The 25,015-nt window shown below is 34.4% G+C and overlaps 1 protein-coding gene across 8 annotated transcripts; it reads right to left on the bottom strand.

Moving 5' to 3' along the window:
* Positions 1-51: 51 nt before the first annotated feature.
* Positions 52-24,872, bottom strand: LOC123717513 (paired amphipathic helix protein Sin3a). Of its 8 annotated transcripts, none has more exons than XM_045673538.1 (31): positions 24,708-24,872; positions 19,173-19,269; positions 15,996-16,059; positions 15,335-15,483; positions 14,435-14,643; positions 13,856-13,991; positions 13,319-13,506; positions 12,810-12,925; positions 11,974-12,062; positions 11,357-11,485; positions 11,099-11,221; positions 10,728-10,814; positions 9,806-9,902; positions 9,476-9,665; positions 9,127-9,281; positions 8,644-8,811; positions 8,021-8,118; positions 7,745-7,861; positions 7,288-7,464; positions 6,725-6,829; positions 6,112-6,310; positions 5,806-5,973; positions 4,875-4,951; positions 4,210-4,306; positions 3,952-4,046; positions 3,530-3,704; positions 2,987-3,168; positions 2,365-2,505; positions 1,987-2,097; positions 1,548-1,804; positions 52-1,245 (listed from the first exon to the last, which is right to left on the bottom strand). In XM_045673538.1, exons 2-31 carry the CDS (start codon positions 19,239-19,241, stop codon positions 1,110-1,112), a joined length of 4,104 nt encoding a protein of 1,367 aa, XP_045529494.1. In that variant the 5' UTR covers positions 19,242-19,269; positions 24,708-24,872; the 3' UTR covers positions 52-1,109. The 8 variants fall into 8 exon arrangements, with proteins under 8 accessions (XP_045529494.1, XP_045529495.1, XP_045529497.1 ...); XM_045673539.1 differs by lacking the exon at positions 24,708-24,872 and adding an exon at positions 23,479-23,679; XM_045673541.1 differs by lacking the exon at positions 24,708-24,872 and adding an exon at positions 21,455-22,061 and having other exon boundaries at positions 4,875-4,948.
* Between the last annotated feature and the right edge of the window lie 143 nt (positions 24,873-25,015).

Below are 25,015 nucleotides of genomic sequence, written 5' to 3'. Positions count from 1 at the left end.
CATGTAAATGTGTCCGAGGTCTTTAAAGGAGTGATAATAAAAGGCGGTAAGTATAAATATAATAATATTTATTTCATCTCCATACAAATCAACAAGATTGGTTCATCAACAAATCACTCGTATTTACACATGTACTTAGAGATCTGTACATTTAGAACATATATATACAATCGTTCTAAACACTTACAAGCTAGCGTGAGCCGCTAAAACGCGACCCAACGGCAGAAACCGATCCGATAGCGGTATTCGAGTTTAGTACTACCCTGTATGACTCGGATCAATTTCTTATATACAGCGTGTTTCGACAGGTTTGTAAGGATTTTAAGTCGGCAAATCAGGGGTTTTAAAACCTTACACTTTTTCCAAACACGCTGTACACACAAGGAGAATTCATGTACCATTTCTTGTCATAGAAAATCTTTCGTTCTCCGTCTTTTCCAATAGGAAAACAAAAACGCAGTAAACAACACTCTTTATAAGTGTACGTTATAAAGAGTACCTTCGTAAGCCATTAAAGCTGCTTTTGAAAAATAGTTCAAATAAATAAAACGCGTCAAAAATATCACGAGACTGTTTACGGAGTTTTCGCTTCCACATATTTCAAGCAAAAATAGTTAGCGAAGCGTGTAGGAATGTACGTCGGTTGAGTTTAACCGACTTCGACGGAGCGCAGTGCTTAAATATAGTATGAACAACTCATACTATTAAAATTAAGAGAATTTTATTTGTTCATTGCCGCAGGCAAACGGTTAAATGGTTTGTAATGTCAATAAATAAAATCTTGAATCGTTTAGGACATTTTTACTAAGTTAAAACTGAGAATAATTGAAGTCATTACTGAAAATATTTTTTTACCAAAACATTTTTAACAATTTTTGTCCAACTGTCAATATCGATCTCACATCTCATCTTAATGTCAGTGACCAGTTTTAATGATAATTGACATTTCCGCTAATCATCCATTTTAGCGCTTTTGGATTCTTTCAGTTCTGATCATCGTCGTCCACCTCGCGTGGATCTTCAAATATTTTCGATATGAAAATATCGATTTTGTGATTTAGCGGTATGAGTACCGTTTCCGATCTTGACGATGTGGGCGTGTGCTGGACTTAAGTAGGTCTTTGCGTGGAGGCAAGCCAGGCTCTGAACCGTTCTCTTCTCGTCGCCGAGAGACGCTGTTGGGACGCTCGAGCGCTCGACAGACATCCCGCGCGGTACAGCTGGTGAGGACGGCAGGCCACGAAACTGTAAACAAAATATAATGTATAGAAGTGGTATTTTATCATTAACTAACATCAAAAAGGAGGTTATCGCTTTGACCTGTATGTATGTGACATTATTGGCATTTGTAATGAGTTTGATCTATTTAAAGCATGAACGATTTTTACGGTAAATTTTGTCCTCAAATTTCTCAAAAACAATAAAATAACAAGATATGATCTCTTTCATTTAGATCATTTCATCTGATCTTATAAATGCATAATATGTGTACATAATGTTATCAGGTGTTTGAGATAAGTTAGTCATATTATTAATGTTTCACTCACCGTATAGGATTAGAAATAGTACACTCAGAGTGGTCGTGAAGGCGCAACGGCTTCCTCCTCCTGACAGTGGGCGGCTGATGCCGCAGCCCCGTACTGGAGGTGGCTATGAGTTCCCCTCCGCCGTTCTTCCGAGCATTTCGCCTCAGAAACACGGGCTTGTGATACCGAGCTGACGTGTCGGGGCGAGCGAAGCGCTCCGTGTATCGGGACCAGGCGGCCGCCGCTGATACCGAAGATGGACCGTTTTCGCGACCGCACTGAGGGAAATAAATATGGTTGAAGTTACAGGAATAAGTCTAATGTGTGGCCGCAATTATCCACTATTGTTATTTAAAATTGTAGCTTAAGCTTACAGTGGTATAGAAAATAATTTATCTAGGACCTCAAGTTGATGCAATTAAAATGATAAATAATATTAAAAAATCCCGTAATTAATTACCTGATTAGTGGGTGAAAGCCGACTTCCGTCGTTATTCAGCTGCGGTGACGTTCTCCCTTCACCCGCCGGCTCCAACAACTCGAACGTCACTTTACACTCGTCGCCGCCATACTGAGGGAATAATATATCATTAGATATATATATATTATAGATATATTTGTTATTCTATCAATCTCTTATAAAACCCTTTTCTAATTTATTTGTTGTTGTTACGAATTTCATTATTAAATGAAACTACTGTTCTTCTGAAAGTGATTAAACGAAAGCTTAATTGAAAGTTGCATTAAATATTTTATGTTGAACTTATCAAGTGTAACCGTAAGTACTTGTAGTGGTACTAAAGGAATAAAAAAATATCTAATCTATGGCGATACATACCACTTTAACAAGGAAGGTAGTATGTTCTGGTCGTAGATATTTAGCAGCCTTATAGACGTAGGAAAGAGGACCTCGCATTCCTCCTCGCGCTGCCAGTTCTGCAGCACGAACTGACCAACTCTCTGATACGCAATGTTGGAGCTGTAAAAAACACATTATAAATAACAAATTATAACTACACTATTAAATAGAAAACCTAGAACACGAGATAAGATTCTTAATACACTAAGAAAGTATATTTATTTAAAATTATAACTGACCCAACTTTTTATTTATAATATAATTTTTGAAACACCAGAAATCTGGATTAGTACCGGAAATTGAGCCCTTCAGTTTTGTATCTATACAATATCTAAATTATGAAGAAATTTCCAAAATTCACATAGTAAATTAATCGATATACCGTAAACATTGTGTGAATATAATATAGTAATTTAAGAAGACATCAGAAGGAAGGCAGCATGCGTGTATCAACAAAGTAATTCTGTTAAGCACATCGCATTCTTGTCATCATTGTCTCTTATAAAATATTGTAATTGAAATGACTTAGAAAACAGTAAAAGGTTGAGAGTAATGAATAATGTAAATTAAATTTTGCTACCAACAACACTGACTAACTGACCTGTCTAACAGCCGTTGAAACAACTTTATCCAGCGTATAGGCAGGATAGGCCTTGATGCCAAACATTTCTCTCGCCGCGTCCTCGTACGCGGATGCCTCAGTGTTGCCATCTAACACACCCTTCACCAGTTCTAGTAACGTGTTGTAATACTCCGCAGGCGATGACACCTCGGATGGTAGGTCTGTAAAATGTTGCCATATTACATTTATGAAACGAAATACATGTACTGAAAAAAAAAATTGCATGGTCTGGTTTGAAATATTGTAAATTTGATTAAAAGGTAATTTTTGAGAATATTTCAAACTGTAAATTGTATTTTGACTTTAAAGTAAATTATCACAATTCAACCAGATTTACAAATTTAAAGATAATAATGTTTAAACTGTAATATTTAGTTGCCTTTTATAATTATTACAAGAGAATTAATTCTTACATGCGTTCATATTTGCATTTCAATTTGTAATTAAATTTTAGAAACAAAATCATAAACAGCCCGGGTTCAGTTCCGGACATAAATAAATCCACATAATATGAACACTCACTATGCGGTTTCAGACGCAGCGCAGCCGCTACGCTGGGGGGTCGTGCGTTGGCTCCCACCGCCTCGGCATCTGCCAAGGCGAGGGCAGCTCGTCGGGCCCCGGACAAGCGAGAACACAAGATTGCGTGGAGCCGAAGGAACAGGTACCACGACGATGTGCATACGAAACGGCCCTCCTGCAATTAGTTGTATTCATTAGTTAATGTAAACAGGAATTGAACACTATTTGTTTAAATGAAACCTTTATTGAGAGTTAATATTCAGATACGATATTAATTTAAAAACAATATATGCATTTTTAATACGCTTTAAAAACCGTTAATACGAGATTATCGACTCTATGTACAGCATATAAAAGTATAATATTAAAATTTAAATATACTGGCAAGAAAATGTCAATGAGAAATAAAATACAATACTTACATTGGGTGGATAATCTCTGAAGTCTTCAATGTCCATTTCGTTTTTGATATCTTTGACACTCTCTTCATTACAAATGCCACGTTTTATGAGACAATCTGAATACAAAATATTGGGTTAGTAAAATGTGATCATTAATTGAGAAATATTTATAATAGCAAGCAAGAGATTTTCATATTTTCACTTTTACATAACAGGGTGTATGATCATTTAGAGAATTACTTGCTGATATCAGTAAATGACAGTATTATGCATAACTACCTTTTGTTTCTGTGTTATTGTTGTTCTTGGGTTTATTCTCCTTGTCGATCTTATTATGCCTCGTACTCTTTTCTGACGCGTTGTCAGATTCCGATGACTGAAAAAGAAAACATAGATCTAGGTTCTTCTAATTCATTCAAATAATAAATTATTTTAGTTTATCATAATATATCACTTAAGACTAATATGTGTTCTGCAATAATTTTTTTTGACATCCTTACGCGACTTACAAATTAAAATTACTACGATTTATAGATTTATGTCTACTTTATGTATATGGATATACACGACTTGTGCCTCTTTCAAAAGGACCAAAGACAAATCAAATTCTCGAATTTAAGTGAACACAACTGTTACCACTGTTCTTGCAAACACAAAGAAAAAAAATCTAGTTTGAGTGTTGTTTCGAGAATGTCAGTGTGTACTCCTATTTCACCAGGCCTACTGCTGATAGAGGACAAATATTTGTGTTTTTTAGTATAGTTAATTACTTAAAGATGTCATGAGGAATATATGGTAATGGTTGCAGCTACTTTCAAACATTTTGTAAAACAAAAAACTTGGCGATTAGAAGAGTGGCGGAGAGTTTATTGCCAGTTTTTTGTTACGTAAATGATTAAATGATTTTGAATTTTTTGAACAAATTTGAATATAATGGTACACACCTCTTGTTTCTCCTGTTTTGTAATTTTTTCCTCATGTTGCCCAGGGCTGCCGGGACTTGTGGCTTCTTCTTTTTCTTCTGAAACAAATAATTCATAAAGTATTTGCGAGACGACACTTACTGGCTATTTGTTCTCAATAATAATCAGAAGGAAGGCAGCATGCGTTGTATCAACAAAATAATTCTGTTAAGCACATCGCACTTTATCATCATACAGAAAACATTCTCGTAATAGTATTAAATAATTTGTTAAGTTGTATTCACTCCATCTAATTTGAAATACAGTGTAAACCCTATATAACGACACTGAATGGTCTGTGCATTTTATGGCGTTATAGAGAGAAGAAAAACGTATAGATAATCCATGACTCCTACTTATTAGTCATCCCAATTTGTAAACAAAAGAACGAATTTCTTAGAAAGTTCGTACGCATGATGCCGACAGTCGAGTTTATAGCGGGCTGGGATAATAAAGCTACAAAAGAACGTACACAGCTGCGCAGTTTTTTTACTTATTGTAGCAACTTAAAAAGTATTTATTAATCAATTGTTGTCATTATTGAGTGGGTGTAATGCTATGTAAAGCAAAACTAACCAAAGCCAATTGATTTCGACGCTTTAGGGATTTCGTCGTTAAGTTTACTCTGTACTTTTATATTCGTTAAAAAAACTTGGTAATAGCAATAACCCCCTATTGGTCCTTACAAAATTGCGGAAATAATTAAAAACATAAATTACAATTATCTTAGAACCTTTATTAACCCATACAAGATTTGTCTCGCTTCCACCACGGCTAAGTACTTAGAAGGCAGATTAGACATGTCCATTAATTATAAGATTTATCAGAATTTCTCACGCATTGCGAGCTGTTAAACTTTTTGTGATGTAATTATATTATATTATGCATATCACAGGTTTATAAAATAACGTACCATCATCCCTCTCGTCATCTGAAAGCGGTTGCCTCGGGTGTGCGAACAAATCGGGCAAAAACTGTCTCAAGAGTTGCTTGATGCGTCGCTTTTCCGCCTTCTGTATCGCCGTCTGCCTTCTGGCGTGGTGGATTAGCAGCTCAGCAGCGTCACGGACTATTTTTATAGCTATCGATAGACAGAACAAACTATTATCATTTATAAGTTACTTGATATTATTATAAGTGTTACAAATACATAAAAATCTATGAATGGACGTATAAACAATCAAAGTGCGCATGCGCACGTACAAAATATTAAACTCACCTTCTTGCCTATTTGCCATATTATAATCAGCTATATAATGCGGCCCGGGTCTTCTCGTCGCATACACACTCTCCACTTCGTTGAAGAGGGATTTCGATCTCATCGCCTTTAGATCGTTCTGTTTGAAATTGATCCCTTGATGATCGAGCGATTTGAGATAATATTTCTCGTTTTGTTCCCGCCATTGCTTGTTGAAACCCTGAAATAAATATATTTTAAATATCTCGAAACTAGATATTAGAGAATTTGCAATGTAAGGATTTTATCAGAAGGAAGGCAGCATGCGTGTATCAACAATGTAATTCTGTTATGCACATCGCATTCTTGTCATCATAAAATGAACATTTTTATTTATTTATTTCGTAATTTATGATAATCAATGTTGTAAATATTTAAAATATAATTGTGTTTTCTACTACGATTCAAGTTTTTCTATAGTGGCAAGTTATTGGAGATATTAGGCTATATAACATCACATTACAACCGAGTACCATTACAAGTGATAAAGTTATTTTAAACATGTTATTGTTATGAAATTATAGAGAAACAATTTTTCTTTATGTTCTTTAGACTTTAATATAACCATTTTATAGACTAATCAATACCGCCATACCTTTTGCGCCTCTCTCCATTCCTCCTCCTTGGCTTTGAGCCGTCTTAGTACAACCGGTACAGCCACAACTGGGTTTTTCTTCAAACCGGCAATTATGTCCACCGCCTGAAATAATACTTTCATTTACATTTCGTACATTATATTTTAAACTGAAAGTACTCGTACAGATAATTTGATTAATCAAATAATTACCGATGAACAGAATTGTATCTCTTTTAGCCTTATATATATGTGTAAATAACAAAATAATTTTTCTTCATATTTCTACTTTTAATTAAAACAATCAACAGATTTTGGTAATGCTAATAATCCTAGCAACTATATGATCCGTGCACTAATCCATCACCGTTAACCTATTTAGTTTAAAAATAACTATATGCTAAGTTTCAAGGTTTCTTGTAATCATTGCAATATTACTTTGTTGAAGTGAAAAGTCCTCATACATAGGAAAGAAAACAACGTTTGGGGGATAACTAAAGCATGCTAAGATTGCAAGTGTTCTAACTACATAGGGGGAATAAAAACGCCCCCTAAAGCATGCCAATAGTCCGGGGGGTTCGTACCACCTTATCACCGTAAATCCGCTTCAGCGCCCTCTGGTGGATGGTCGGCGAGTGGCCTCCCAGGCAGTCGTCGAGGCGGTACTTGGCTGCTTCTTCGGACGTCATTCGGGACAACTTTTTCTGAACACCCTCTAGGACACGTATGGTGGCGGCGTTCGTTTCTATCACCACATCCAGCTGAAAAGATTATTTTGTGTTTTACAAATGCAAGGAAATATACTAATTTATGTTTAATATACAGTTTAATTAATTTACAGATCCCTCACTTCCTCTGTATATATATATTACATATTAAAAGGCCATCAACGTCACTGATGATAGTTATAATTTTGTTATTAAAATACATATAATAAGAGACTAGTGTCAACAAGTGATATATAACATATACATATTTCGGTTTGTTTCTTTACGAGACCTTTATAAAGTATTGTATTGTAGCAATAATAAAAAAACTCACCTCAAACCTCTCATCTTCACATCTATAGATATACTCTTCATATTGAGTCTTTCGAGAGGTGACAAACGTTGAATCTTCACTCCAAGTAGGAATTGATACCCATGTATCATTTAGCACCTGTTAATAAAATACATTTTTGTAGTGTAGATAAAAAAAACAATAAATAAGATGATTTACATAATATATTGTTTTACTAATTCTTAGTGGCATATATGAGGAATAAAATAAGTTCCTTACTGAATATGTTATATTTATTATACAAAAATTAAAATTTACCTCTTTACATAAGGCCGTCCTTCCAGAGCAACGCCTAGCTGCGGCCTCTCTTGGCAGAGCACAATAGGACGTGCCCAGCCGTTTGCACGTAGATAGATCTAAATTTAAAAATTAACAATTAATATTTAAAAAGTAAATCATAATTACGAAACAGCTGTAGAAATGTGTCAGTTCCATCCATTATAATAATAATAATAATAATTTATTGCAAGAATATGGTACAAAAATGTGGTACAATAGTAAGTTCGCATATTCCGCCACACACAATGGCGCGCAAATGTGTCTTTAAAGGAGTTTTACATTATGAGTCATATGAATTGGTCAATTCTTATATTATTTGTTTCGTTCATATTATATCAAATGTTATTAAATTTATATCAACTACAGTGTCTCACGCAAATAATCATTTATTGAATAATTTTTTTTTTTTCAAAAGTATTACACCAAGTCGATAAACGGTTATGGAACAGCTTACTTTGAAGGTATTGTTTTCTGGTATTAATATATCGAAACTGAAATACGTTAAGTCAATTGGGAGAAAATATTGTGTTTTGAATATATTAAGACAACCTGTAGAACATCTTAAATTATTATGTCGCCACGATGTGTGGGTTTTTACTCACCAAGCTCCATATTATTATCGGTAGGAGGTCGATCATGGCGTAATGTAGCAGTGAGTGGCAGAGCGGTGTGTATAGGCATGAGTGGCTCCACTCGGGCTTTGCTTTCGGAGCCCAGACGAGACCTCTCGTAACCTAGAAGAGTCGATGTGCCGCTTGTGTTGTTGTACCCTGTTAGTAAAGAAAAGCTTAATATACTGTCAAAAAATTATTAATTGTGTAGCGATTTCATACACATCATCTCGTTGCATATGCCGAATGGCATAGAACAAAAATAGTTTTCAGTTTTCAGAGATTTGCGGTTAAACAAACATAAATATAACTCTTCCGTACTGTTACGAGCTAACTTTTGTAAAATGAAATATTTTAAACCATAACACCAAATACGACAAATTATCATACGCTTATTTCATAACCAGAACAAAACATTTGTGACTCTCTAGTTTTTAGAGTTTTGGCATTAGAGCTGTAATGATATTAACATACCTGAACTAGGCGCTGTTGGGGTATGGGGCGGTGAAATGGGTCCAAGGAAGTCCTGTAGCCATTTCTGTAACTCTGGATGACGGCAAAGGAATGGAGACACCACACAGATTAACTCCGATGATGATATAATCTCGTTTGTGAAGAGAAGTATGCACCTAAAACAAATCGATAATTATATCTTTCCCGTCATAGTAATTACTAGTTACGGACAGACCTTGTGCTCGATTAGAGGGATTATTTGTTGTTTATTTGGTATACTTTTAGTAGACACTTAGCGCTAATGACATCCATATGTCCAAAAGAGATTTGAGTACGTCATTAAAAAGGAAAAAGTATAATATATGCTTACCTCAAGAAATTCTCATACACTTGCTGCGACCTGAGCGCCTTTCTAGCCCGATCGAAGAAGTTATACTCGTGAGCAGTTGCCAGTTTAGCTGCCTCTGCGTAGGAGACATCGCGAAGACTCGTAGGAGGAGTAGAGGGCGTAGTCCCAGGCACCGAAGTCCGGGGCTTTTTGGCTGGCGGGGCTCCGGAAGCTATAATGTAAAAAAAAATTCAGAAATGATTTTGGGATAATTTTCGTAAAATGTTCTTTAGCAATATACTTATAACATTTGGAATAGATCAAATTATTGACAATTTTTTGTTGTAATATGTCCAAATATGTAACACTTACCAAGTGGAGTAGATGATGAGAAGCTCGGTGATCTCTTGAGATGATGATGCTGAGGTGGTGCAGCTGCCACATTGCTTGTGCTGGTGTGTTTGGGTACCTAACAATAATTGTACATTATCATAACACAATCTGGCTTTTTATTTCATTGTTAAATTATAAATAGATTGGATAAAATCCAATAATAATTCATATAGCAGCTATTCATAATAAAATTTACATAAATTATTAAGTCCTTACATATGAAATGGGCGTTTTGTATGGGAGGAACAAAAAGTCGAATATTTTTAAATATAATATATTTAATTAATCAAAGTATGAACCATTGTTTTCTATGCACTTTGGCCATCTCATAGGTAGTTCATTGATCCCTTTACTAAAAAAACCAGTCGGACGGGAATCAATAACATTTCTGAAGGCGATTTGGACTGCCCCATCAGAGTTAAATTTTTTCCCTTGCAAGAAGTTGTCCAAATTTCGAAAAGTCGTTTCCGCACCACTAGTGCCACGGCGGAACTCGTACCCGTAAAGAATGCGATACTTTAAGTTTTCCATTTTGTAAAATGAGTGACGCAAACAGAAAAAACAAATGAATGACGGTCATCGAAGCACAAATACATGAGTAAATAGCTGTACAAATTTGAATTTGGAATTCCTTACCAAAGAGGAGGTATTTGAGGTCAAAGTGGCCAGTACGAAAAACGCCAATTTCATACCTAATATTTTATGAACTGGCTTTAGGATAGTAAAACATTACTTTGCTATACAATTATCTTTTAAAGCTGTTCATTCATAAACGCGATATAAAATACATAAAATATAATATAGTGACCTTTATTATTTATAAATTAATATTACTATATTAGTAAAAAAATCGTTCAAGAATGTTGTGTACACCGTTTTTGTTTATAGCATATAAACCTACCTGTTGATGGTGTATCGTATGTTGCGAAAGTGGTGGCGATGCAGCCGCCGCACTTGTGAATCTTTCAGGTTCGGGTTCCACTCGAGACTGTAAGAAGATCATGTGTCAACTATGTGAAGTGCTGTGTTGCCCTAATTAAATAAGGGTACTCAACCCTGAGGACTCTAATAATGGATCTTTTTAGCAATAATATTCATTTCTACAGTTAAGGCAAACTTTCTAACCTAATTTCGTGCACACAAAAATCTCCGAAATGTGTCAGGCGCAGAAGAGCATAGAACTCATTAATACTTTAAAATAAGCTATAAATTTTAAATAATAAGTAGTATCTATATTATCGGTTTCATTTATGTTATGGTTAAAAAACTTACGGGTGGCGGCGGTGTCCTATTATGCGGAGGGCAATGAGGCGGCTTCGTGACGGCTTTGGCGTCAGGCAGGAACTGTCCGAACTCCGCCAATAGGTCTTCTTGATTCTCGAACAATTTTGCGACCTAAGACATAAATAAAATCAATCGACTATTTTTATTTTTTATTTAATGAAAAATGTCTAAGTAGTCTTAAGTAAAACAAATGATGGCAACGAATGAATGGCAAGAAATTTTAAATGTAAAAAACCTGTTAATTACCTGGGAATAAACTTCTTGCTCAGTCTGCTGTTTGGCCTGAGGCTCTTTCACGTCGCGATGACCTCGCTGATAAGCATGGAGTATCTCCAGGAATCGCTTGTATTTGTCCGGTTGACGGGAGAAACGAGACTGTTGACAAAAATAGTCATGTTTATGTTGTTCTATGAGGTCACTGGTCAGTTACACATCTAATTTGATCAAATACATTTTTTTATATAAAAAAGGTCCCAAAACAATATTGACCGTGAGTAGTTTTGAATAAAGTTAGTTCAGTTTGAGTTAGTTTATACTATGATTAGAGACCAAATTTTATATTTCCGAGAAATATTAACAAATATTACTTTTATAAAAAATATAATATATGAATAATAACTGTATAATCAAATAAATGTAAGTTAAAAACTTAAAAAAGGATAAGTTATAAGAGAAATTGCTGATAAATAATAATGATATTATTATTTTATGTTAAACATTTGACTTCGCTAAATAATTTATACGTTTTGACTTATAAAATGCAAGGAACAAATTTAGTGTTTCAAAACAAACTATTAATCAGATTTTTTAAGTTAAAAAATTGTCTTTAAAAATGCAATGAAAACTATCTATAAAATTCTTACCTTAATTTTATTAACATATTCGATAGCGTGGTTGAACTCCACAGGTTGTTGTCCGGCGGCCGAGTGTACGCTTGTGTTTGTAGCACCACCTGTTGGGACAACTTCATATAAATACCGGTATCATACAAAGCGCCTTTAGCCTCAGGCATAAAACTATCTCGGATTTGTTCCTACATACAAAGAAGTTCATATGAAAAACGTGTAAATATTTTCAGTGAAACGTATATGGCCCTATTTCTTTTTGGACCGTCACCTTATCATGTGTCACTGAAATACTTAGTAGAGAAAGTGTGTTATTCTAAAACACTTTCACTACTAATTATTTCAGATTCCATTTTAAATTTTGACATTGACACAATTAAAGGTATAAACAGACTATAAAATGTATTATCAATATTTCTAAGATAAAAATACAGGTGGTACGTTGGTTATGAAAACTATGAAAAAGGTGGCATGGGGGTGAAATGTAAATGTAAAACGAAAGAATCAGATTAAGATGGCGTCCTAATCAGCCTGAATAAATTAACCAATTTATTTAAGGGCCGCTTTAATTAAATAATTATCTTCAATTTAATGAAATTAGAATAAAAAATAAAAATGACCAACGCTACTAACGTTTGACAACACTGGAAATCTCGTTAAATATTAAAACTAGGTTTTTATAGTCAATAAAATTCTAATGATTTATATTATAACTGACTTTTACCTTTACTCTACTAACTTTGAGGGTTATTTTGTTTTTACTTTTACCTCTCAATACTAGATATAATAGAATTTGCTTTAAAAAGCAAGTCCATAAATAAAATTTTGCTTTTTATTAGTTAATTAAAACTTACCACTTGTGTGATGAATAGCGGCTGCCTCAATTTGTTGATGGGCTTGAGATATATGGTGCAATGTGTTCGCAGCACTTGGTGCCACAGACAGATTATGCACCACTTGGCTCACCGACCTGTGTGTCATTCTTATATGTAGTTTTGTTACAGGTGATGCATGTGGTTCAGTAAGTTTGGTGAGATCAGAACTCATTTGAGCAGCCGGAAGTTTTTATCATTACTCTCAATCGGTAATTAATATCATCATTTGTACTAAATTAAAATAAATTCCTCTGAACAATATTTTCCAGTGAAAAATGCACTTGTTTTTTTTATGTCACAAAAAAGATTATTTCCCCAGATATTGAACTTCAAGGGTTTCAAAAACTAACTAAAAATAATAATTAATCTGGTCTTAGAGCGACATAAAAAAAATATTTTTAGACAACATGGTTTGTGTTTTAAAAAATTAACACATGAAAAGTATTAAACCAGAATATTAATTAATTTCAAAGATAATGTTTACTTACTGTTGCACTGGTAATATATGAACTAGCTGAGGCTGCGCCGGCGCATGGTGTACTCCCAATAACACTTGCCCGGAACTGGGCACTGGGCCATGGGGCGTATGAGGCCCGGATGGGACATTCGTAACGTTACCCCCTGGGACAGGTGGCAGTACTCCCACGCCCGTGGGAGAAGGCATAGATACCGAAACCTAGAAGAAAATTAGCTCCAGTATTGTGCGATTTTACGGGATCGATATTGATAGGTTTGTGTCGTATCAGAAAATATACAGCCATTAGTTTTATCATTGCGATCAAACGGTAATTGTTGTCATCATTTTAAGTAAGTCATTTTTAATATCATTAATTTACGACCAGGACAGGAGTCATAACATACGTGTACAACTTTTATTTCATTATATAGGCTTTAATGGGGTCAAATAAAATTATGAATAGGTTCTTATTATATTAAGACAGCGTTTGTTCATCAATGTATATTATATATATATATATATATATCACATCTACTATGACAAATATATTCTCTAAATAATTTCTCACCTGTCCATTACTCTGCACCTCAATCTTGTAACCCGGTGGCAGAAAGGTGTTGAACCCGACAATCAGCTCTGGGTGTCCCTTGAACAGGTTCGATACCCGGGTGATAACCCCCGGTGTGTCTATACTGTAACGAGAACTATTTTACATATTTTGATTTAATCTTACTGTTCGATCATCACAAATAATAGTAATTGAGGTGAAGAGTTTATTAACAAAATGTATATAAATAAAAAGTGACATTCAAGTGTCATTTCGTTATTGTTTTCAACTTATATGTTTAGTTATGAACTGGACTAAATTTAAAATATATTTCAGCATTATTACTTACAAGCATATAAAACATAATAAGAATAATGTAATCAATATTAATAAAGAAACAAATTACTAATTCCTCTTACCAATGTAGACTGACTTGAGATAGAGATATTTACTAAGAAATTGTTTTATTTTGAAAATCTACTACACTCTACTTAAAACTCATAAAGGTAAAGATTTATCTACAACTATCATAAAATCATAGGAAACAAGCTTTAAATTAGAATATAAATATTTGAGCTGATAAAAACCAAAAATACTCACGTCTGGCTCTTAAATTCCTTCATGATGTCCAAAAAGTCGTTGTAGACTTGCGGCTGAGTGTTAAACCTGTATTTCACTTGGTCGAGGTAAGACAAAGCGTCCTCTACCTTGAGGCGTTGAAAGCTAGCACCCGCTGGAGCTCCCGGCACGCCTCCCACGCCAGGTGACTGGCGCCCGCCCATGCCCAAGGTGGTGGGTTGGGTTACCAGCTGCAAATGAGGATTAATTATTCTATGTTTATAACATTTGACCCAATCAGTTATACAAACACAAATATACATTTTCATTAAAAGCAGTTGAAAGATGCTTTTGATTGAGTCTTATTGAGTAAACAATTTTGGGAAAAAGAGACTAAACAGTGAGCGTTAAGAACTCAACAGTTTCAATAATTATATTTCCAGATGGAATGGATTTTGCTGATAAGTGGAAATAAAAATCATGCCTGTTCGAAGTATTTATGGACTCAAACAGGTGTTTCTTTAAGTGAGCAACAAATGTCCATGGATCAATAATGGTTTCGTGTGTATTATAAATGTATTAACATTTTCGGCACGCCATCACCCAAGGGAGCGTGGCGCTTCCAATGCTAACTTTCTTTGTCCCTCAGTACGCAGCTATCACGTCTATTAAAGACGCACAACGGGATTGAGGGACATACGAAACAATTAGGAAAAGTTAGTGTACGGTAGTAGTCTATACACGGCTATTCAAATTTATATTATTATTAATTGTATAAATATTCTAAAAAACGGACCTACTGTGTAAGACTCTTCCTAGCCTTAAGCGATTTATACATGAATATACATATTCACTTTGACTAAGGTATCAGCACTTAAATTAAATTAGTTAAATATTGTTGTCCGAGAGTTAAAGCTCTAAAGACCTGAAAGTAGAACTCACCTTGAGCCTGGGCGGAACTTGCGGTTGTTGCTTAGGCGGTGGTGCGTATTGCACAGTGTTCGCCTTCAAATAGTTGATCACTTGCGGGCCCGCTGGTCTTGGCGGACCACGATTAAACGCGTTGCTAACTGATAGCATTGTTGTTGCACCTAAATAAATAATTTTGAGTTAGAGATAATATAGAATGAGGCGTTATATGGGCACTTTTTGATCCGATTCCTACTTACCTACCTACTTAAATAAAGATCTTTTCGTACAGAGGGTAAAATGTGTTTTATACTACCACTAGTTCCCGTTATTTAAGACTTACTTTTGCTAGGTGTCGAAAGTTGCTTGACTAATAAATTTACTTTGTTTTGAGCATAATCAACTCTCTCAAAACTAGGCTATCATAATTAAGTAGTTATAACAAAAATTTCACTTTATCCAATTTAATGACAATAATTTTGTGATAAAAAACATGATTAACTTAATTTTAATTGAATAGCTAAAAGTCGTATAAATCGTAAAAGACGTTTAACCTACAAACACCTTTTTATGAATGGCTCACGAACCACAATGAAGAGTTAAGAATTTTCATGAAAAGGTCAAACAATGTACTGGTAGAGCTTCACTTGCAAACTTTTCTCATTATATAACAAAGTTAAAATTTACAACTTACCTAACATCTGAGGTTGCGCTGATTGAGCTAAAGTATGCATATTGCTTGCACCAGCCTGCTGAATCTAGAACAAAAGAATTACTTTACTACTAAAGGGAAATCAATTAATAATTAGTTAGTTTTCCTTATTGCTCTATCAATTGTTATCACTTTAAGACTCTTTACGAAATCGGGTATTTTAAAATAAAATTTCCTTTAGATCATGTAATCATCTCATTTAACACTTTGCAACACCAACTACGTCGAAAATTTATACGGAAAATATCTTGTATTAGCATTTTCGGCACGCCATCGCCCAACGGAGCGTGACGCTTCCAATGCTAACTCTCTCTATCCTTCAGTACGCAGCTGTCACGTCTATAGAAGACGTGCAACGGGATTGAGGGACATGCACGAACTAAGTGCGCATTATAAGTCTCAAGCCTAAACATGTATTAACATAAAAGAGAAGAAAATAAAAATGTTACAGTATTTATATAAATGTCGCAAGTAATCTGGTTTAAACTAGATCTAATCTAGTTTAGTAAACTGTAAATTTCAGTTTAATCCTGACTTCACCTATTACAGATCAGTTAGAATCGCGGGCATGTTAATACAGACGTGATGTTAAAACGTCTAACGAAATCTGTATTAAAATATGGTTATGAAATGACTTGCAGTGTTGGCCTAGTGACTTCAGTGTGATTGTCATCCCCGACCCCGAGGCCGTAAGTTCGATCCCCGGCTGTGCACCGATGGACTTTCTATGTGCGCATCTAACATTCGCTCGAACGATCATCAAGCAAAATCATCGTGAGGACCAACCGGCGGCTCGCCTTCGACCCAAAAAGTCGACGGCGTGTGACAGGCACAGGGGGCTGATCACCTACTTGCCTATTAACAAATGATAATAAAACAGATACAGAAATCTGAACCTAAAAGTTAGGAGCGCCACTGCATTATTTATTTATTTATAATATGTCTTGGATTGGGATAGATACTCAATACTACAGTAACAGATTACGAGCAATTGTTAAATCCATACTCCATTTTTAACAACAGTAGTAAAACGCAAAACCTGTATAATCAATTTAAAGGGCATAACAAAAAAGATGAAACAAAAAGTATCAAAGTGATCAATAAAACATTTCGAGGTTAAACTTAAAACGCACTTTGTTACGACCTTGTATCATACCAGCGGTCGGAACTTGTAAACATTGCGTACTATGTTAACAAAGAAAGAGTAAATGTTTCAAATGATACAAATATAGTATTCGGAGGAACAAGTAACTGTCGGTTTTACTTGAAAATTAGTAACAATTTCCATTTTGGTTCGACGCCTGGTGCACTCACTTTAAGATCATCATTCAGCGATTAAATACGCTAATATTGTAAGGAGTTTTCAAATTCGAACCTTTTATGCATTGAATAAACCTATCGTAGATAACAAAGCCTTGTTTTGCCACATTATTGACAAAACGCTTAAAATAGCGCGTTTAAAAAATGTAAATAATAAACAAAATCCCATCTTTTATGTAGATTGTGACCGAAGCGCGTGCCAAACGTGATTCAGTTACGGCACAAATAGATAGAATACGATTTTTTATAAATACACTTTCTGTGATATTTATACGCATTGGATTCACATGACACAAGTCAACGCCTCTGGTGACAATATGGAGGATCAGCTAAATGTCAAGTATCTAAACACGAAACTGTAAATATTTTAACAACGTTATACAGAGAAAGAGAGACGAATATATACCAGTTTGCACTAAAGATAGGCGGGCATCTCCTAGTTAGGTCAAAGTGTTACGAGTCTATTTAGACTTGAACATCCCATAACTGCGTATTAGGATATATTGCTTAGAAAATAAATAATAAAAAACGACGTTTTTAAAAATCATTTCATTCTTTTCAACTAAATATTTAAGACTATGAATCGAAATTTCTCACATTTATTAAATAAGGTATAAATGCAAACATACAAGAGCGAACGTTTTCTATTTGTACTATGATTTTCTGATTTATGGTTTAATTCAACTCGTAAATTCAGAAACATATTCATTTAAAAAAACCTAATATTCCATAATATATTCTGTCTATATTATGTCTACTTCATTGTTCAATCGTTGTAGACATTTCATTTATTATGCAACGATCGCTCCAATACGAAAATAAGCTTCAACGTGCAGGGTGAGTCGTCATACCGTTATTGATCTCCGTGACCTACCCTAACGAAGGTTTATACTATATCAAGTGATACAATTATTGCATTGTATTATTACTTGCTTGTTGTTGTTATTAACATAGTACAAGAAAGTTATTGATGATTTTTTAAATCAAACACTTTATATTTAAGTTTAACATTATCTGTGACCTTGCCTATATTCTATTCTTACGTCGTATATCGAAAGATGTTGAAAAATGGCGCGATTTACCTTCCTATACTCAGTATTCCCAACACGTTTGTAAGTATACAACCAGTGATAACATGTGATAACCTAGTGTTTACGAGTGTTATCACTGTGATATAGGTACAGGCAATGGAGCCAGTTGAAGAAATAGGTATACTGAATACTTAGTTGTAACATAACTCATGTTGAAGTTCATTTTTTTTACACAAATAAAATTGTTTATTTTTTATTGGCTTTTAATAGAGTTAGAAATGTGTATTTGATTTTAAATAGTGGAAATCCATTAAAACCTACATTTAAAATTCAAAGTCAGATGCCACTATGTAAATCAGGAGTGAAGGTAAAAGTCATACATCAAAGATTAGTTGTGTTTAATACTCTAACTATTACGAATGAGAGCATCCTTTAGTGTAATGGTTCAATGACATCACACGCAAGGAGGATACGAAACAAATTATAAGGGCTTTGCACTATATTCTATTCTCAATTATCCTTGCTAACATTATAGTGAATTTATATGTAGGTGCATAATAAAATTATTGATCCTATAATTATAATTTGCAATTGCATTAAAAAAAATAAAGAGGCACCAAAAATAATATTTACATATCTTACTTACTGAACTTAATTTTTGAATTGTGATATATAGTTCCAATTAAATAAGTCAAAATATATTAATACATCACATCAACAGTAAGCTGATATATGTATAATGTGTATATACAACACATTACCATTAACATTAGCAGTCAATACTTATAATAACAAAAACTATAGTTACCTGAGCAGGACTCTGTGACATAGGTGTAGGCTCATCTGGCCCGAGCCTGGGTCCTGTGCGTTTCATCATTGTTAACACAGGCCCATCACCCGTTCACCTGGAATTCAACAAAAAATATATTAAACATTTGCTTACTATAATGGTGTTTTCTTAAATTTTATATGTGATAAAGCATATAATACAACTTTAAAGCCGTACCTTAGGAGTCTATATTAAAAACATTTTGATGCTAATATATAAATTACTTCATCTGATTATGGTTATTAATATAATATCATTTTAAAAAGTGTTTTCTGAAATTTATGTTTCTTCATTACCAAGCTACATATGTTCTTATAAACTTTGAATGTTAAATTCTACAATAACAGATCCATACTATATTAAAAACCTCTTTTACTACTTACAATTTAACACCATTACATTTAAATGCAATTTTAATGAAAAAATAACCAATTTAATGTTTATAAGTAAAATAAATGTTTTAACATTTTCGGCACGCCATTACCTAGTTAAGCAAGACGCTTCCAATGCTAATTCTCTATTTCCCTCAATACGCAGCTGTCACATCTATTACAAATGTGCAACGGGATAAAGGGATATGATAAAATGAAGTCCAAGCAAATTGATTTATTATCTTGAATTACACACTTAAAAATTTATCAGATTAACACTGTATTTAATAAAAACTTAACTAAAGATATCTAGTGTTATGTTAAGTTGTAATAGAAAATTTCAATTGAACATGTGATTGCCACATGTGCAGTACTTTATCTTTCTTAGAAATATTTAAAATGGACAATGAAATCATATGCCAGCAAAAATAATGTAAACTAACATGAGGTTTCAATTTCTCAGAAGTATGGTACATAAACTGCATTTTGCCACAATTTAAATTTAATGTGATATTTTTTTATAAAGGTTTCTCGTTTCAATACATGCTGTCATGAAAAAAGGTTTCTTTTCGGTCTTACATGCTATTGACAATATATTACATGTAAAATGCTGAACATTTCCATAGAACAGAATACATGGAGTATTATTAGTAGTAGTGATTATAAAGTAAATGTTGTAGACATGTGACTATTTCATGACCACAAGGGTAGCACATGGCTCTTTAAAATGGAGGTTATAATTATTTTAACCATGGGTTTATGGATTTCAAGACATAGATATTACATAACCAAGTGTTTTCCACATTCAACTATGTTTGATTATTTAAGCATTGGTAACAAAGAATAAAAAAGAAAAAAAGAAGTGTACAGTAAAATACTTTTTTGAAAACACGTTGCAACCTATAGTCATTTAGCCGTTTGTTGAACATTAATTCTATACAACAGCTGTTTTCGGCGAGGTTAAGTTTGACCGCTAAATAAAAGTTTGGGTTGATTAAGATCATAATAACGTTTTCATTACGTAATGTAACTTACTTTGAAGTTAAGCTTCATGTAACTTGACAATTTTTATCGGCGGCTTCGAGTTAGCGGTGACGTCAGAGTACATTAATATGCGTGGGTCGGACTATTTAAAGTACAAAAACGTGACGTTTATCAACGCATTATGCAGCTTATAAACAAATTACGCAACTAAATATCGAACGCGTCCACTCGAAAGTTAGCTACCGAGCTATTCCAAATAGCTCTACCACACAGGTTTAAAGGAAAACCGGTCTTTGCGATGGAGGCGATGACACAAACTCACATTTATTTATAGCGGAAAACGTATACAAATCGATAACACAGCAGCTATATTCACAAATGCAAAAGAAAGCGACGCAAAATGCGATCCGTTCACGTAACTTTCAACGCGCCACGAAAAATGCTTCATTGACAAAGAGAAATAATTTGACAGTAATGACACATCCGGATCCCGCCTTTTTTGATGCGATCGAAAAAAATCTAACTTGTTACTGCTCCTACCATACATTTAAATCATAATTTGCAGTTTATTTACAAAACAATAAAAATATTATTTTCTATAATGAATCATATCTACAAGTTTTACTTTTAAGTACTGACCTTAAGGAAAAGACAGTAAGGTCCAGTTTTGACTGGGTTAATACAAACGGGGACCGCGCGGCAGCATTCGTCACCGATGTAGAAAATGGCGATTAATACAGACAATCATGTATTACGTCGAATCAGCCAAATTATTCATGGATCGTACCGTCCAGATGTTAAATATTTATATGGAAATTAATATCAATACGTAAGTGGCAACCTACATATCTCAACATATAGATAGATAACGCCACTTCCCACTTCTAAAAGATTATCTTTACGTACCGTTTTATAAGGTAATAGGCGCCAGTAAAATCTTCAATGTTGTGCTTGATCTTCTGAGAACTCAAAAAACTTGGATAAGACAATGATTTGTGATAATAACGCGTCACGACATGCTCCGTGCGAGCATATTCGTGCGCCTCCAAATAGCGCAACGGCGCAACTTTTTCGAGCGCGGCGTCAACACGGTCAGGTGGGCGAGGTTGCGACACTGCCATAGTGCTATCTCGCTCGTGTTCTACTTCCTCTCACCTAAAACAGCTATCTCGCTCACACTTGCACAGAATGCGAATCAGATAACCAAGGAAATGAGCGGAGCCCTCCGCGCACGAACGTCGCGCACCAAGCTGCGCGCTCGACTGACTTGAAGCTCAGTAACCAGTACCTCTAGTTTCTACTCGTTAGCTGGCCGACAACGAAGTAATCGAACCTGGAGAATCTAGCGAACCGGCAACGTCGCACAAAATACTAACAAGCGAAACGGACGTAACACAAAATGCCAACAACGGCGATTCACCACAAAGTTGGTAGACCAAAACAAATCTTTCTTTTTATCGAATTTATTTAAAGTATATTTTTAGGATTAGGTTAAACGTGATGGATAAAATGGAAATGCTTTAACAATTAGTTAGTAGGCATAGTGATACCTATTATAACATATGGTATGTATATATAGTAGTAATTTCGAAGACAAAGTCTTGACAAATATGATAACTAGATGGAAACAATAATAAAATATTCAGGTTTTCATAACATTATCAGACAAGAGATTATCTTGCAAGGGAAATATTATATTTAATTAAAGAGGTCTTATGCTTTAAAATACATTATGATTTAATTTATAGGAAATTATTAATTACATAAGTAAGTCATTATTTAAAAAATGACGCTCAGTTTCTGATCAAATAAAGACATAATATCTGCACTTAGGAACCTTGTTAATCAAGGTTATATTATAGAGCAAAGTCGGTCAATAAATTTCCATGAGTCTTTTTAGATGTAAACTGTTGAAGGAAAATAAAAGAAATATTCTAATAACATGTAGTTTTATTAATCTCGTAAATTGTATTTCATGGCATCTTCATGAAACTGTTCTTTGGTAGCAATAAAAACAAACAAATTAAAATTATACCTAATCTATAATATGTTGGAATATGTCTATATATATATGATAAACATATGTTTATAAAATATGTATAATATATAAAACAATATACTGATATTTTTTTATAAAAGTGATCAGATCATTTGAAAAGACCTCTATATAATTTAAAACATCAATAATAAGTTTTTTATTTAAAGGAATTTCTATATTCGACTGATAGCAAACATGTTTTATAAGGTTTGAAACGTAACCGTTATGTGAAAGTTGTAATAACAATGAAGTACCTAATTACCCATGTATGTTTAGATCTGTAATATTAAATCCGTAAAAACAGGCATCTAATATTAACGCAAAGGCGAAAATAAAACATGTATTAAATTACGCATATTACGTACTAGGCATTTAACTCAGTACAAACTGTGATATCTACAAAATGTTCAGCCTTGAAAGTTGTTATCGGATGAAACAAGTGAAGTGACTGGATTTAACATCGATGCGACGTTGCCAACGTTACAAGTTTGCTACTGCGTCTTAATTATACGACCGCGGCCGCCATCTTTTTGTCAGTATCAATCACAACCTTATGATTTTTGTTTTTTTATAGTTTTTCTAAAACTGGTATTCATTTAGATCCTATACCCTTTAACTTTCCGAATGAATCAGAAAGTAATGAATTCTTTAGTTGTAACTTTATACAAGAGATCATAGTGCAAAACAGAATGTAATTGTTACGTAACCAGTTTCTGATCTGAAAGGAAGTAAAATTTCGTATACGATGTACCATTTCCTTGATATTTGTCTTAGAATAAGGCTTCTATGTTAGATACGAATATGCAAGTGATATGAACTAATCACAAGTTACTATTGATGGACATATCCATACCTATACATATTACAGCTCAATATTCCTCATGATACGTACTTTAAGGTCAGGCATCGGTTTACGAGGCACACGCCCCGCAGTCCTGCCGCACCATTTGGGCTGACCAACAACCCAATTATTCACAAATACGGACATTTTAACTAGAAATCCACTGTATCGATCACGCACAGGCGCCATTTTGAATCTACACTAAACGTGAACGCACAGTGGCGCTGTTGCCACGTCGCTGCGTTTTCAATTCGCGCTTCTATTTCAGGCTCGGTTTCCCCTCGCACCCCACTCCCCTTGACGCCCCGCAAACAGAACCGACAAGTCTACAAACATTCGGAACTATCACCTACTCCCGAGCTACATATACAATATAAAAATACAAAATCTAGTTGGCTGCAAGCGGACAAAGCGATTGACGCTGTTGCGTCTTCAAGATAAGATAATAAAATTTTATTGTAGAATATTAAAGTTCGTTGTGAGCGTATTACATCGCACCGGCTTTCACCAGTGAGGGGTGAGGTAAAGCCGCGCAGGACATACTATGCTATTGGCCACCGCAGAGATCGATAGACAAACAGCGACGAGGACGCCGACCTACATAGCATAGCGCCCTCTACACCCATTGAAATAGTGGCTATTTTACGTCAGCACACACTATAAACAAACTACCGCACGACCACACTGACATATTCACCGTAGGTACACACGAACACAACTATATGGAAACGACGCGGGGAACGGCAGCGCGCGGCCCGAACTACAAATGTATATCATTATGTATTATGGCACTTTTCTAGAGTCGAAATTCCTATACCCTGGCGCACCCAATGCTCTTCGTTGAAGGACAAAGGGCCGATTTCACACAAAATACAAAGGGAAACGCCGGTTGGATAAGACACTTGCTTGTTTACAATGATCTAACTTTTTTACAGAATTTAATTGGACATCGCGTTGCCAAGTTGTCGACAAGACTTCTTACTACTACAAGAGCGCGCGGCTATCATTATGAAATTACATTTTTTACTCAGTTTATAACGCATATTATAGATACATATATATACACAGACTTATAGTTCAAGATATTACGTCTCATTATTTATAACGTAGGCATGAAATAGGTAACATTACAACTTATGGTATGTTACAATATGTGAAGAAAATAATGATTCTCTACTGCTAAATAACTATGATTACATTTTAAAGCAATTGAAATCACTGTTTATGTGATTAAAAAGCGAAAAATATGAAAAGATGCTGGCTGTCAATTGAACACTTACCTATATTTTTAATCGAAATTGTTATTTTTCTTCACAATTATCGTATCAACTGCACTCGGTGAAGTAATAAACTTGTATATTACGGTATTTTAAGATTCTGAGAAGATTTTAAGTGCACAAAAAATATATGCATTCCGTCAAATACACGTCTCTCATTCATGGAGATCAAATGCGAACTGCTAAATGTTGGTTTAGGTTGAGTCGCTCAGGGTGAAGGGGGTCGGGCGGAAAAACGGAGAACGGGTGAGCCAAGGAGTCAAAAGAATACTGTTTTTCATTACTTGTTTTATTCTTAATGAAATTATAGC

Source organism: Pieris brassicae, chromosome 12 (assembly GCF_905147105.1).
Source record: "Pieris brassicae chromosome 12, ilPieBrab1.1, whole genome shotgun sequence".
In the NCBI taxonomy this organism is placed as follows: Eukaryota; Metazoa; Arthropoda; class Insecta; order Lepidoptera; family Pieridae; genus Pieris; species Pieris brassicae.
The sequence above is the reverse complement of the archived record's forward strand: the minus strand, read 5'-3'. Positions and strand labels throughout refer to the sequence as shown.

Bases quoted from the DNA above. Each gene is read 5' to 3' on its own strand.
- LOC123717513 (XM_045673538.1), bottom strand. From the start codon at position 19,241: ATGATGAAACGCACAGGACCCAGGCTCGGGCCAGATGAGCCTACACCT. The intron at 10,815-11,098 runs GTAAGTTTTTTA...ATCTTCTTACAG, and splicing joins ATAGGACACCGCCGCCACCC to TCTCGAGTGGAACCCGAACC. The intron at 2,098-2,364 runs GTATGTATCGCC...TTATTCCCTCAG, and splicing joins CTACCTTCCTTGTTAAAGTG to TATGGCGGCGACGAGTGTAA.